The sequence below is a fragment of the Epargyreus clarus genome, unplaced genomic scaffold (genome assembly GCF_041222505.1).
Source record: "Epargyreus clarus isolate Ecla_fem2 unplaced genomic scaffold, WU_Ecla_fem_2.2 ptg000007l, whole genome shotgun sequence".
Taxonomy (NCBI): Eukaryota; Metazoa; Arthropoda; class Insecta; order Lepidoptera; family Hesperiidae; genus Epargyreus; species Epargyreus clarus.
Window position 1 is genome coordinate 14,444,836 of NW_027332215.1, and position 16,296 is coordinate 14,461,131.

Sequence of the window (16,296 nt, forward strand, 5' to 3'; positions counted from 1 at the left end):
AAACTCCGTACAAAGGCCACACAGTAGATTTTTTTAATACGTATGTAAGTATATTTTAATAATAATTGAGACTATTTCAGAAGTTGGGTTGCAAATGCTGAGTAGGGATCGATATACGATCGATATATAATTGAATATCGTGTAACGTGTGGATAATTCTTTCGAACATTACTAACAACTTGCATTTCATTTCCAAACTTGACGAATCTGAATAGTCTCAATGAAAATAACTACCTGTCCATGAATCGTGTACCACCAATAATTTTATACAAATTAATTATATATTACATTACATTAAACAACACTAACGCCTATAGACAATACGATATAATAAAATATTATAATTTTTGCAAAAATATATGTTATATCATTTTATTTGGATAATGCACAGCATGTGGTAAGAGCGCCTTCTGTTTGTATTTAAATAAAATATTGCGTTGTTAGTCCCTATTCACTTAACTCAAGTTAGGTGAGAAAAGGTCCCGTCAAAATAATGAAATACTGAATGGCAAGCTGCCAATCATCTTTTGTTTATTTCAGCACTAGAAGTACAGTACAGTAGATATCGCGCCAAACTTCTTGTCCGCTCTGCAGTTGTTGCGCGCAGGTGTAGTCAGAGAGCCAATGCGGTGGAATAACTACAAGCAAATACTCCGTAGCAACGTAAGGGCACACTAACTGCGCTACGTACCCGCGGGTGAGAGCGGGCAGCGGGGGGATACCGCGCTGCCTTCGTCCCGCTGATATCTACAAATTGCTGTTGCGACGCGACTCGCTTCTAAACTCAGAACGGAGTAGACGTTTGGCGCGGACTTTACAAGAAGCGATAAACCTAAAAATGTTTTTGAATGCATGATACGTAAATTACGATAGTCTGTAAGCAAGCGGGGACTTAATGTCATACAAACTGCCACAAGCTGTGCATCGTCACACGCCGCCTAAAAGTGTACCATGATTTTGATAACACTTTGTTTATTATACTACTAGTTATTCAATTTATTTGGTAAATTAGTGATTATAATTTATGATGTTTTGATTAAATTTTAATACGTATATAGATACGATATACGAAGTCATACGTATTAATCATTATTTTTATTAATATTTCATTATTTTTACGAATAATTATCCAATACAAAATTATAAGGTTTACTGTAGTTCACTGTAATAACATTTTTATTTATCATTTAAACATTTAATAATTCACTTTTAATACATTTTAATAATGGCACCGCATAATATTCCCACAAATATGACATCATCGCATAAGGATTGCATTATCCGAGTATAACTTGCCTCGTTTACGTAACTCATGGAACGCGCACCCTACGCTCGTGCTCCTGCATAAATGCGTGCTACACATTATTTGAAAATATTACGAAACATAGCGTACTTTTAGTACGACTAAAATTTATACAAATTGATTAAATATACATATTTTTATAGTTGTTTTTAATAATAGACTTAGATGAAATAAAAACATTCATGCTGATACATGTAGGTATACATTGATTAATTTTTTTTTCTGTCCATGAGACTGATTTCATAACCCCATAATAAAAACGTGCACAAGTGAAGAAAACTACTACTACTACTCTAAACGGCTTTGTTTATTTATTCATACATACTACTGATTTTAAAAGACGACAAAAATCTTACTTTTCTATACGGAATTTTATTATAAAATATTATACATAGTAAAGGTTTGGTAACTTGTAGATCATACAAGGATAGTACATATTATATGAATAATAGTGCTTCGGTCACTGTACCACGAAACTCAGAAACATTATCGATACATAAAGTTCACTCACATAGCAGGTGGAAGGTTTTTAAATGACGAAGACTAGGCTATGTGCACGCCAATCAAAGAAATGTACAGTTATAACAAAACGTCAATATTATATTATATTTGGCTAACGCCGATTGTTCTAATAATGAGAAATATATCCAATATATGCATACCAAAGATTGGAATATAAAAAATCTCGTATGTAAGTTGTCAAATGCCGATCTTTGGTAGGCAAAACATTTGATAAATAAATTATTAATAATAATTCACGTAAGCCATATTATTATGTCTTTAACACTTTTTACCCGCGTCATTTTAAAACATAATATACCAAAACTCTTAAAGCAGTCAACATGGCTGTGCCGGGTTACCTGCTTACCGGTACTCGTCCGAAATACGCCCGTATTAATTATTATCAATCTATATAATTTGTCTGTATCAAACATTCCTCAACATGGTTTAAATACATCTCAACTGTGTATAGTTGATAACAGATAGTTTTTTTTTTACCAAGTTCATAATTTCATAAGTGCGTTTCAAGCACAACACAAATCTTATGATTCAGTTATTCGCAATAAATTTCCTATTTTTTTTCCGTTCGGCTAAAAGTAACTATTTTTCTTAGTATGCTATCGGAAAATAATTATTACATTCAGCCACACAAGGATTCTAAGCTGTAGATTTTTTCGTGGTACAGAGAAAGCAAAGCTTCAATAATACATACTTCAAAGATTCACAAAAAAAAAATTCATTAATAGAAATACATTCAATATTAATTTAAATTAACCTATGATCCTACCTCGAACGTCCTATTTCTAAACGAATATTTCAACTTGATATCTGATACCTTAACTCGTAGATATTTCATCAAAAATTTGATTTACGCAAAACATATATAAAACTAACGACAGCACATCATACACTATAAAAAGTTTATATTCATAATTTAATTTGGAAAACTTATGTGGGAAAAATTATCATACACACTGAGTTGGCATTTTTGAATGCTATTTCAGACTTTTTTACGTCATGATTATAGTTGGTATCGAGACACAACGGCACCGAAATGCCAACTAGACGTGTGCACATATTTCGACAAAATTCGTTAATATTTGGTAACAACAAGTACAACAAAAGTGCGAGAGACGATTCCTGTTTGAGGAGATCCAATCGGACTGATATTACTCTTAGTAAATAGTTTAACCACTAGCCGCTGGCATCACGTTATAAGATGTAACGTGAAGGTTAATTTTAATTGTTTATGCAGCGCCTGCATGAAAGTTGTTCTTTTCACTGAATTAAATCGCTCCTTATAGTCCCACATTATATCGCTAAAGTTCATCATGGTTATCATGGAGATACTCTCGATCGAAATCGTATTCCAATGCGGTGGTAAAAGATGACAAGATGTAAATGCATCTGAAGCCTCTACAAAATTGATACATTTCATTACATTGCAAACCAATGAAACAATCTGTCAATAATTTCCTTCTCGCAGGTAAAAAACATTTTCTGATGTAAAGTATTAAATTTTACAATCAGCGAAAGATAGGTCTATGAAGTATTACTAGATTATATGAAGTATGACTAGATTTATACCTATTTTAACACTATTCAACATTACCTTCCGTAACAGCATTTAACTTATAATGTGACGCTAGCGGCCATATAAATAAAAAGTAACAAAATGCAACAAAACATTTAAACTAAACCTATTAATGACCAGAGCCATGTCCATTATTCAAACATAACATCGCAACCAATTTGGTACTCCTACACCTACTAATACGCGATGGAAACAGGCGAATGTAATCACAACGTTAATTATAATAATATTATTAATATAAAACATAAAATCTTTCAATCTATAAAAAAGGAAGGAATGAACCTCACAGTGCAGTCTGCACAGTAATGACCCAAGTAACTAATTTTTGTTAAAACCATTTTATAGTAATTCGAAGAAAAATTGTAAGAATGAGAATATTAAGATATAGTCGGAAAATATATATAAAAGTCATAATTATATATTTACGAAAAAGTGTTTACCTTATTTACCTTACACATTAACTTCTCTACTTTGAATAAAATCACGTACAGTATAGATAATACATATTATTTCAAAAGTTTATGTTATTCAAGGTTATTAATTAGTGAATATGCAGCTAGGTATATCTAATAAATAGGTTGGCAGCTAAATTCCCTACATGTGCAAAGGTATATGTATACCTTAATTCGCAAATCAGCAAACTCCACTTTTTGTCATAATATTTTTTTTATTTATTTTGATAGTAAATGGCGTTGAACGGAATCAAAATAAATAAAAAAAAAATCTAGACAAAAAGTGGAGTTGGCTGATTTGCGAGTTAAGGTATCGATATCTAAAAGATAACAACTGATTACTCAATAATATCTTCTCTTTTTACAATTTTGTTAACATTGAACTTTATTTTGAACCGCTTTGGTAGAATTCACTTGGTTTCTACTCCAAAAACTCATTTAACCAAATTGTCAATATTAGCATTGGAAATACGTCAAAAAGACGTAAATCATTTGAAGCCAAATCAGTAAGTACTGTAGGGAAGGTGTGGTAGTAGGTTAGTATCGAAAGACATTTTCATATTGCCAATAGAGTCGCTTGTCTTGAATCGCAACAAAGTTGTGTTGACCTTCTCCAGCCTCATCTTGAGAAAACAGATTGATTAAAAGCAAATATGCAAAGGGTTGATAAAGATCATATTATTAAGTTGACATTCCCCTTTAATGATCTGGAAATTAATCTAAATTAACCGGAACAAGGCCGCAAACATTTGTGATTTTTGATAACGTTTGACGATATCTGGAATTTTTAAAATTAAAAATCCAACAGGAACCTACCTGCCAATCTATTAATTTATTAATATTAAGTCTATATGTTGAGAGTAAACTATTATAAAATGTTTTTTTTCTAATATTACATTATATCTATAAAAGATTAATAAACATTGGTTATATGTAAATGGCCAAAAATTTCAAACTCCAAATAGGGTGAATGTGTACGCGAAAATATAAATCTTATCGTGGAAAAACTTCAGAATTGAATATTAAATGAAACTAAGTAAGCCCACGTGTTTTCGGCCTTTCCATGACTACTAAACTCGTGATCTTCGGTCACTAATGTCAGACGATTATATAAGAAATATTAAGTACTCAATCGGACGACAATTGCAAACATAAATAGGAGAGGTCACTACAGCCTTACTATACTTATATATAGATAGTTAAATAGAAACATATAAGTTTTAATTCACGAATTCACGAAGGAATTCTACGGTGTATTTGGCTTGAACATAGAAATAGAACAATGATGAATCTAATTAACGCGCACTATATAATTGTGCAAACAAGTACAAACTACTCTATTTCTACGGAATTCTACATACCATAAACTCGTACCTACTGCTTATATCCTTATAGATTGTTAGATCTTAAGTGCATTCGCTATAATTAAAATAGTGTCTCACATGGCATATACAAAATACCTAATAGTGTTTGTAAAGGTCCGGCAGATAAAATGTATTCAAAAAATTATGAACCTAAATATCGAATCTTATACTTATAATTAATGCAATTATAATCAATTATTTGGTTTATTTCAAACATCTATAGCAATTAATATAACATAATTACACTTAATAAAAATAACATTTTTTCACGGCTGACGCTTCACACAAAACCTTTTATAGCCCAAATGCTGCTCTTATAGAATGTGTTAAAGTTTCGGTCCCTTGATATGGAATATATTAAACTAAAGACTCCGTAAAGTTTTAGATCAATTAAACAAACATAAATTACTAAACATAAGGAAAAGCAACAAGTCCTTTGCAAAATATTGATTGCCGCTTTGATTTTCTTCTTCTTTCCATCATTCATTGCTGAAAATAATAAACACACTATCAATAAACATACTAATTCTATTGTGATTCAAATTGAATGGAAGTACACTGATCATATTCAACATGTAAGCTTCTAAAGAGCGTATAAAAATATCAGATATTCTGTCGATACATTTTAATTTATAAAGAAAATTTGAAAAGCAACATAATATTGATAACAAATTTTAAATGATACATAGTTGTGCACAGAATAAGTTTATAAACATTAAGACTTTGCTTAGCGCCTTATCTTACGACTTAAAGTTTGACAGTATTTAATTCGAAGAAATTCAAGTAATATAACTTGCGTTTTTTAAATATTAGTCACAGACTAAGACAATAACAGAATCAAACGAATATAAAGGCAAGAGAAAAAGGAGTATGTTACCATGTGGTCTACTGATGTTGACTCTCCACTATCAGCATTATTGACTGGTGTTGTGTATCCAAGTGCATATTGGGCACCGTGCGCAGGCACTCGATCTGATGGGAGGCCCAATCCTTCTTCTGGCAGTACGTCGAGCAATACGGTGTTCGCCGGCACAGAGAGCATTCCGCTGATGCTTCGCGGTTGCAATTGGCGCACTGTAATTGCAAAAAACATGTCTTAAGTATTTTAAAAAATGTAATTTGATTTTGTACGCAATGAAAGCCTAATGCTTGACAGCCAGCCTCATAATTGACAAGACGTATTACGAGCAATCAACCAATCAATCAATTTTTTAAATTCTTTTTTGAAATTAACGATCATGCGAGGATCGAATCACATGCATGCACCTGTGATTTTTCAAAAGGTATGTGAAATTACTGACTACTAGAACAGTGAAGAAAAACATAACAAAGAAACGTACACGATAAAGAATTTACGTCTGGATTAACAAACTTGACTGGACTGACAAATACCTTTGTATTTTACATCGAACCTACGCCACAACTTTTTGTGATGTGCTTTGGCTTGCTAGTACGCCTGCGACCTCGTTAACATCCTTTTGCCAACAACAACAACTTGCCCACAACTTTCAAAAGGTTGCCCGGTGGCATTTTTAAGGTGGTAGAACCCCTTGTGGTACGACTCCGGCGGAACCACCGACCTATTTCTGCCTCATAACAGCAGTGTTAAGCGCTGCTGTGTTGAAGTTAGCGTTTTGAAGGGTGTGGTATGGGAGACATACTTTTCCGAGGCGTTACAGCTTCGTCCTCAAGGGAAAGAAAAAAAGAAACGAAAAAAAACCTACCACGGCCATACCACGTCTACTGAATTACAATCAAAATAACAAAGCAAACAACCTTCTTAGTATCCGTATCAACGTTGTGTAGCGAGACGGCGTCCCTATCGACGTGGGCGTCCACACTCGCGAGCATGGCGGTCGCCCGCTCCTGCTCCAACCGCTCCTGCTGCAGCCGCTCCTGCTCCAGCCGCTCCAGCTGCCGCGCGCTGATCACCTTCACGTCGTCCACGCACTGCTTCAGGTCACCCGCGAGGCGCAGCAGCGTGCAACCGTAGTCGTCCATCCGCTTCTTGGGCACTGCTGTGTTCTGATTTGAAGGGAGACACACTTTTCCGAGGCGTTCCAACTTAGTCCTCAGGAGTAGCGGCGCATTTGTCGGCGACCTCAGGTAGGAATCTAATCTTATCTGGGGTTGCCTACAGATGTCCACGGGCGGCAGTAGCCACTTATAGTCCGCGCCAAACTTCTAGTCCGCTCTGAAGTTGTGCGCGGGTTTAGTTAGCATATACTCCATGACGGAAGGGCACACTAACTGTGCTATGTACCCGCGGGCGAGAGCGGGGAGCGGGGGGTGCCGGGGGGTACCGCGCTGTGTTCGTCCCGCTGATATCTGCAATTTGCTATTGCGATGCCACTCGTTTCTATGTTCGGAGCGGACAGCAGTTTGGCGCGGACTATACCATTAGGTGGAATGCATGCGTATCTGCTAAACTAAATTATTATTAAAAGTAAATCACCTTCTTAGTCTCCGTATCGTCGACATTATGGAGCGAGACAGTGTCGCTATCGACGTGGGCGTCCACACTCGCGAGCATGGCGGTCGCTCGCTCCTGCTCCAGCCGCTCCAGCTGCCGCGCGCTGATCACCTTCGCGTCGTCTACGCACTGCTTCAGATCGCCCGCGAGACGCAGTAGAGTGTTGCTGATGTCGTCCATACGCTTCAACAGACCGTCCATGTCCGGCAACACTGGAATTGTTTGAGATATATATTAATTATAGTTTGGAAAATTAGAATCAACTTTGATGTAATCTACAGCCGTCAGCTTTTTTAATGGCAGCAACCGAATCGATGTGCTGTCACTGCCAGCCTCAGAACATAACATATAACCAACTTATAATAGAAAAAGATTTGTAGTTTGTGCCTATCCAATCCTTGAAGATCTAATTGGAACACTACTTTCAGTCCAAAAAAATTTACAATAGCAGAAAGAAATGTAGGTAGTGCCAAACCACAATGAATTCTACAATCATCCTATATTTCCTTATGTATTATAATAAATATAAATATTGTTGTAAGGCTACGCCTGTTCAATGCGTCATGAAAAAATACGAACTTTTCATAGGCCACGTAAATATAATACCCCACATATTTCACTATTTCTTACAACTATATTTTGAACATGCCTTCTTTCGCTCTTTGCTGACTTGCCATGGGGTTTCGTAAAATTGTTTAATTCAACTGTATGCCCACATGACACGTGATATTTGCCTTAATAGATAGAAATAAAACTGTGATGCAAATCCCAGCCTCGAATTTACCGCAATAAATTTTATATACACAAGTCAGAATAAGTCTACTAACCCGCACCTGACCATAGTGGTAAAATGGCGAAATTATTCTCATTATGACACAAAAAAAATATGATAAAGACGTATTGTTTTTGGTAATTAGAAATATAATAAGTATTAATACTAGAAACACGCAGTCAACATCTTGTAAATTTACAGAGCACAGGATTATGGGGCTTATTTCCAGGAATAACAACTTTAATATAAAATATGGTTAGATTCTCGAGAAAACCTACAACAACACGAAGTTCAGTAAAGATAAATACTCATAAAGATATGTGAATTGTGAAGTCCACCAATCCGCACTTGGCCAAAGTAGCAGTCATCTCTTAACACAATTTCATTTTAAAATGTCCCGTGCCCAACAGAGGCACAGTAATGTGTTAATAATGACAACACTTTTCAATTGTGGCACTACGCCTAATTCAAATTATATCACTATTATTACAAAGGAAAAAATATTGCCTCAGTTTGGAATACACGATATGCCATGCCATGAATACACGTGTTACCAAAACTCCTTTTAGGTAATCATTTCTCTTACGATCCAACTCGTAGGAATACACGAGGGTAGAACACTGCAAGCTAATTGCTCATTATTGGGCTCAGACTACACACATTGGTTCAGACAAGGGCAACACATAGCAAAAGAAATAATATTCGTAAGCATTGCTTCGCGTAGGGTATACGTATAATAACAAAATATGACGAACTGCTTTAACAAGGCTTGCCCCAGAGTTTGTTTACTGCGCTATGCTGTGCGTCATAAAATTAATTAGTGACGTCATAAAGTGAGTATATTCGCAAGTTCTTTCTCACCATATGCTGAATTTAATATCTTTATAGCTTTCTATAACATGTACGGGAAAGAAAAGAGTTGTTTTCAAAGCCGACAATAAAAAGTTGCCACAGCTCAATGTCTAATTAAGAACGCGTACTGGTTGAAATGACGTGATATTTAGTTAATTCAAGGTAATTTATTAATATTTCTAAAATTCCTTATTTAATACAGTATTCTATATGTCTTGCAACAATGGTGCATGTACATAGCGGGTATATCAATAATTGAAAAGTATGGTCAGTCAAAGATACTGTTATAAAGTATCCATTCCAACAGGTCCTCAGGAACAGCAAGACATCTGTGATACCCGGGCGATCTGTGATATTCAGTTCGTCCTCTTGTCATACCATATATCATACATGCCTACACGCGACAGTTACTTCTCAACAGAATAATTATTTACTTCAAAGTTTCGTAAGGCACACATGGACGGCTGTGACCATTTAACATGGTAGAAGGTAGAACGCTCTTTGCTTCTTCCATTATACGTTTAAATATTACAAAATGTTTTTTATTCGCGCGCATTAAATAACATGAAATATTTTATAACAATTTAGAAGAATCTAACAACAACACATTAAGTTAAAATTCGTCAAGCTTCTGAGCTAGGAGGTTCCAAAGAATAAGACATACATACATACGTTCATACATACATACAAACAAACATACATAGATACATACAATCGGAAAACATTATCCTTCTTCTGACGCAAGCGGTTAAAGAAAACAGTTTAAATTTACCATACGTTTAAAAAAATCTTAATATGAGAAATCGTTTTGCCACCACGACCGATCGATAACCACTGACTAGGTATGAGATGACGATGTACTGGTTAGGTTTATTTTAGTCAAATTTACAGCGTAAACATTTATAGTTTATACCGAACCTATAAATAACGCAACAGAAAATGATTTGCAATTCAAGTGAATTCGCTTGAACATTCTGTTGACAGCGGATTTAAATTCTTGCAACTCCAGTTACATAATTTGGCAATCACTTATTGCGTGCAAATATGTCAAGGGACAGAGAGGATAAGGCTTTGGTACATTTTTATAAAAATAAACAATCATTTGTGACGGTGAAGTACAAATATTTGAAAAATATGAGATTTACGACATTTAAAATGATTTCATGATGAAAACTGATGCTCGTGCACTCGCGCATTGCAAATTTTGATCCAGCAGCGCCAGTTTATTGCCTTGTAGGTACAAACTTTAATATGAACAATTCCAGCGTAATTCTAGAAGATTCCATAAGCATTTTTCATAAGCGTCATAAGGTACTAAAATTAGCTAAATAAGAATCAATAAACAGCTCACAATAGTGTAGTTGATACAATAGGAAACGACATGAGGACACTCAAAGTCAGTAAACAAAACAATCACTATTGATGATGTTAACTAATGCACAGGCTGAATCATAATAGAATCTGGCGTCGTAAAAGATCTAAAAATCATATAATTATAAAATACCCTCCATAACTGCCTAATAACAGCAGTGTTATGCTCTACTGTATTCGGTTTGAAGAGTGACATACTTATGCGAGGCTTTCCAACTTCGTCCTCAGGGTTAGCAAAGCATCTGTAACGGACCTCAAGTAGGACTTTAGTTAGAAGTTGACTATAGATGGAAGGCGGCCGTAGCCACTTACCATCAGAGGATGCACGCTCGTTTGTTACTCCTATATCATAAAAAAACGTATATACGGCTAGTTTTACAACGCCATTTATCAATTCGCTTGGTACGAATGTAGCTGCAGCCTGATATTCTAGCACTCTGTTTAGAACTAAATACGCGCAATAAATCCAAGGCAATTTAAGTAAAAAAGCATATATGATGTCATTGCAATAAAAAAGATTGATAGGTTTTAATCACATATACCATTTGAAAATGGTACAAGTCATTAACGTTTGACTTCATTGGTACCTCTATTACCATTATTTGGAGCATAAGACATGACATTTCCGCTGCTGTAATCTTCTTTGAATTAAGTGGTAAAACAGAAAAATCTTATATGAGGAGTTCAACTCATAAATTCTGAATCCTCTGAATAGCAATGCATATGTGGACGGCCTTTTGAGGTTAATTACATTTATTAATATTATTGTAGACGGCAGTGACAACTTCACGTGGGAGGTAATTGCACACCAATTCGCTACTTACAATTCAGTTCAGTTACGGAAAAAATCAATTCGCTTAGCAATCAATCAATAGAAAAACGCTTAAGTCATAAAAAAGTGACAAAATATAAAAACATGAAGCAAATATCACTATGCGAATACATGTGAACGAAAATGAAAGTTCTAATAAGTGCATATTCACAGAATTAGGTGGAATTAAGGATTTACTTCTGGAGAAGGATTAGATGTGTTCTGGATTTCGATAGAATTTCTCCATTACCATGGTATACATTATGATTACTTAATAAGACGCATAACAAACGCAGCCGTTGCAATGCCTGCTAAGCGGTGTAGTAGCCAGGATTAACATACTCTTACAATATTCTTCATATAATTCCCATTCTGATTAAAAGACGCTTTCTACACTCACAGCCCCACACTAGGAGTCCATGTGTCGCTGATGCCATGGACACACATAGACAATGACATGTACACACAGACCTAAAATCAGAAATCCTAAGTCATCAATTAGATATCTGTCTGGCCGGGGATCGAACCCGGGACACTCCGCATCAGAATGGTGTGGTGACTGATCCGCCACGCGGTTCATTATGTTTAATTTCGAGAACTTCTGTCAAGAGCTTCGAAGATAGCAACTACCATCTTTACGTATTGATTCGTCGCACCTAGTCTAATTTGAAGGTTGTTGAACCCTTCGTTACGAGAGTCCGGTGGCTCCACCGTCACGACTATAACTACTCAATAACAGCAGTCTTAAGAATTGCTACATTCAAGTTCAGAAGCTTTGGTAAGGGAGATACAGTTATAGGAAACAATCCAAATTAGTCCTACAGGGAAACGACGCCCCTGTGGCGAAGCTCGGGTACGATTCCAATCCTATCTGATATTGATTACAGATGTCCATGAGCGGCAGGAGCTCCTGACCATTAGATGGACTACATTTCAGTTTGCTAGTTCTATATTGTAAAAAAATTATGCCAGCCGCATATTAGGTCTATCACAGTATGCCACATTATTGCCCGCGAAAATCAATATACAATTTCACTGTTGATCGCGACGCTCATTCCCTACATCGCTTCGCTTATCGCAAGCCGCTTTTTGCTTATAATACAAAGAGCACATATACGTCAGCAAAAACCTTCTAACGTCCATTATAATAATCGTCGCAGTGCATATACTGATAACATTACTGTGACATTGAGTAACATTTTGAAATAGGTACTTCGTAATAGTTTATCGCACAAGCATGATATGTACAAATTAAGTGATTTGCATGATACCTTATGCTCGACAACCTTGTTTTTATAAATGTATCTAATCTAATACATTATCCAGTGTAAATTTACACAAAGAACAATAGAACACAGATTGTATTATTGGCATACAATTTAATGGATCTGTCATAAAGTCGGCAACGAATAAGCTTTCGACAAAGTTTAACGATTATGATCAATCAGGTTTTCTTAACGACTGCTTACAGCTTGGCGTGTTGCTTGCAATTCGCCAGCGCCTGCGCCAGGGCGATATATGTCTCGCATATTAAAATCCAGCTAGCCACAAAAAATATTATACATATTATATCACATAAAAATAAATTTTGCACTCAATCAGTAAGAATTTCGCTTTGGTAAATTATCTTTTATGAATGATAAAAATTCGGAAATCAAATAATTTTGCTTGTTTAAAACATTTTGTTGTCTGTGGAAGTTAGGATAAATATACAATATTATAATATTGTGTACCAAACACACATTGTTTCTTGAATATAATAAGGTATTTAAGTAAAAATAAAAGTCAGCTGTAGAATAATAAAATCAACTAAGTTCTAATTTAGCAACAGCAATTGGTAGGTTCTAGTTGTTGTTTATTCGGCATTCAATTGCCAAGCCTGCATCTGACTTTGTAAGTTAGAGATAAATCGATAAATCATGTATACCAGACAGACTCGTTCTAAATATTTAAATCTCCTTGAATCTATATGAGCCTGCTGTATTTACAACCAGTTACCAACGTCACACTGTCATAAAACAAACAATAACAAGCATGAAATATTTCACTAACAACTACAGACGCGAGGATAATGTGTTTGTTCGTCACAGAAAATACGTGTGTCTACATTGTAAAAAATGCCGCAAAATCTACTGACTAAATAATATATTGGAGCAAAAAATTTATTAGCACATTTTTGTTGTAGTTAAGTTAATCCATTATTACCTGCATTGTGGTCCTGATTGGATTCTGGGCCAGCTAACAGCTGGTAGTCATGGTTGCCTTCCAGTCCCTCTGCTATGGACTGCCATGCTTCTTTGGAATGACTATTATTACTTGACTGGTGAATATTATCCACTTCAGCTTCTCCAATGGAGTTATCCCGCTTTACTTTGGGCTTCTTTTCTTCCATTTCTAGAAATTGATTAAATGTTAACATTAATTATAGTTTAGTTAAAAGGTATAATTTGATGTTGTTTGTGTAAATTGGATTGTACAGCAAAGTATGGTAACAACCTCCAAACGAAATTCGAATTCAGTTTTATTTATCATTTATGCAAAATTTGTGTAAGACATAAGGATATGTTCTTTTAGGCCCATACCATCTCTTGGGAAATCAGTAAGTAAGTTCTCTTTATTTTTATATGTCTCAAATAATAGCAGGACTGTCCAACGCAGGAGCCACTATGTGAACTTGCACGTTCTTAGGAGAGCTATGTTTGCATATAGTCCGGGCTGAAAATCAGTTACTGTGATCCAATCTCAGTTTTTTCTGAGCTCTGGAACCCTTTTTCATTCACTTTAGCTGCAGCACTTGATTATGTATGCTGTAATTTTTTTATTTTTAGTTTTTATAGTTGTGTAATATTATTTCTTAAGAATTTTTTTTTCATAATGTAATTTAAGTTTGTGTTTGTGTGTATGTGTGTTTTGGATTACATTGTTTATTATGTATTATGATTTGTTATTGTTGCTTAAGTTATTGAAGTTAATAATCTATTTATCTATCTATTTATCAATTAGATGTTATGTTCCTTAGTCACAAAATATAATAGTTGTCAAAATAAATGTTACTAAAGACGCTAAAGAATGGTTATTTACTCAAAAGCTATAAAGTGTAACAGAAAATAAAATCCAAGAATATTTTAATAAATAATACCAATAGACCACTATATAAAATAAAAATAAAGACAGTTAATATAATATTTATGATACAAACCATCAACGTTATTTCGTTTTTTCCTTTTGTATGGTGTAAACAGCCTTACAGGACCTGATGCTGAAAACAATATTCAATAAATTGATATATTCTAAAAAAAATCCATATTTATAGACATTTTTATATTAATTGAATGTGTAATAAATCTAGACAAAATATATGTAAAAATATGTTCACCTGATTGATCGTCGCAACACGCTCCGCAGGTGCAGCTAGTAGCATGCGGTGTGAGAATGCCTTCGTCAATCAAAGCTTGAATGCTTCTTCCACCAAATCTTATAGATCTCTTCCAGTCCTTGCTGGATGCTCTACCGCACAATGCCTCGAACTCACTGGGAGTGTACCAATCTACACCGTACTTGATGCACCTGCCTCGTCCCCCAGAACCCAGCTTCCGTTTGTAGAGCTCAGCTGAAGTGTTCTTGCAACGAATGGGTAGCACAGGCATACTGGCAGTCTCGGTCCAGGACTTGTTCGTAGTCCGGCTAGATGGCGTGGAGATCGTATTGGTATCGCCATTTTGTTCTCTGGTAGACGGCGACGGATTCTGTATAACGATATGAGTCCCCTTTATGTCTTCAGAGACTGATCCACCTGTAATGAAGCCGTTATCTACGCACAGCATCGGCTTAAAATGGGGCAAGTGGTCCGACGTAATTACGTTGAATGTCGTTCCCGTAATTAGGGTGCCCACTGGTAGGGACACGGGAACCGTGACGACCCCATTGGAATCGCTGGAATGTCTCGCCGACTTGTTGCCACTCGCTAAAACGGTTCCGCCATCACTTCGCCGATTGGAGCTGTGCTCGGCCGATGTCGACAGGGGATCGACGTCGGATACTTCGGTTATGTCCGGCATAACGACGTTTTCCGAACTTCTAGTCTCCGCCATAGCCTTCTTCCGCCCACCCCGAAATACCCCCTCGCGTTGGGACCGTATTTTGAAGAATCACATGAACGCTCGCCGTGTAAAATGCGCACACGTATAATTATAATTTACGAATCGATCCAAAATGGACTTCGTTCAGTCTATATGTCTGTCCGCCATGACAAAAATCACGAATCATATGGCGGTAAATTTAAATCATTATTTATAAACGCACATTAATGACATTATTTTGTATATTACTGATTATTTACAATAATTACTAATAGTGTACATTGCAAAGAATCATATATAGAGCTTAGAAAATAATATCATCATGCAAAATCCGAATTTAAGATCAAATGAATTCAAACAGAAAACAGATACTTCTGTTCAAGATTGACTTTCATTACAACACCAATTTATTAATGTCGAAGATTTAAAAGATATTTAGTTACTGATAATAATTTTGAATATATTAAAATACACTCAACGTTTTATGATAACATTTTTGTGTTATCATTAATATTGACATTAGTAACAATAACAAATGACAATTCCCTCAAAACAATACAAAATCACTTTAAGGTAGAACAAGGTAGAATGAAAAACAATAGTTGCTCCCAACAATAAGAAATAGTTTAATTTTTTTCTAAATTTTCTAATCTTCTTTGAAAATAGTGTTTACTATAATGAAATAACATAAAATACCCGTGATTTGCAAATATTAATGTACGGA

The 16,296-nt window shown here is 35.3% G+C and overlaps 1 protein-coding gene across 2 annotated transcripts; it reads right to left on the bottom strand.

Moving 5' to 3' along the window:
- Positions 1 to 4,072: 4,072 nt before the first annotated feature.
- On the bottom strand, positions 4,073 to 16,052 carry Deaf1 (deformed epidermal autoregulatory factor 1). 2 transcript variants are annotated; one of them, XM_073074772.1, is made up of 7 exons: positions 14,870 to 16,052; positions 14,693 to 14,746; positions 13,699 to 13,887; positions 7,670 to 7,899; positions 6,991 to 7,239; positions 6,092 to 6,288; positions 4,073 to 5,703 (listed from the first exon to the last, which is right to left on the bottom strand). In XM_073074772.1, the coding sequence occupies exons 1-6, from the start codon at positions 15,582 to 15,584 to the stop codon at positions 6,100 to 6,102; spliced, it is 1,626 nt and encodes a 541-aa protein (XP_072930873.1). In that variant the 5' UTR covers positions 15,585 to 16,052; the 3' UTR covers positions 4,073 to 5,703; positions 6,092 to 6,099. The 2 variants fall into 2 exon arrangements, with proteins under 2 accessions (XP_072930873.1, XP_072930872.1); XM_073074771.1 differs by having other exon boundaries at positions 14,693 to 14,752; positions 14,870 to 16,051.
- Positions 16,053 to 16,296: the final 244 nt, after the last annotated feature.

Coding starts and splice junctions, on each gene's coding strand:
- Deaf1 (XM_073074771.1), bottom strand. CDS start 15,584: ATGGCGGAGACTAGAAGTTCGGAAAACGTCGTTATGCCGGACATAACC. Junction 13,888..14,692: donor AAAACGAAATAACGTTGATG/GTTTGTATCATA, acceptor ATCAATTTCTAG/AAATGGAAGAAAAGAAGCCC. Junction 7,240..7,669: donor ACGATACGGAGACTAAGAAG/GTGATTTACTTT, acceptor CCTTCAAATCAG/AACACAGCAGTGCCCAAGAA.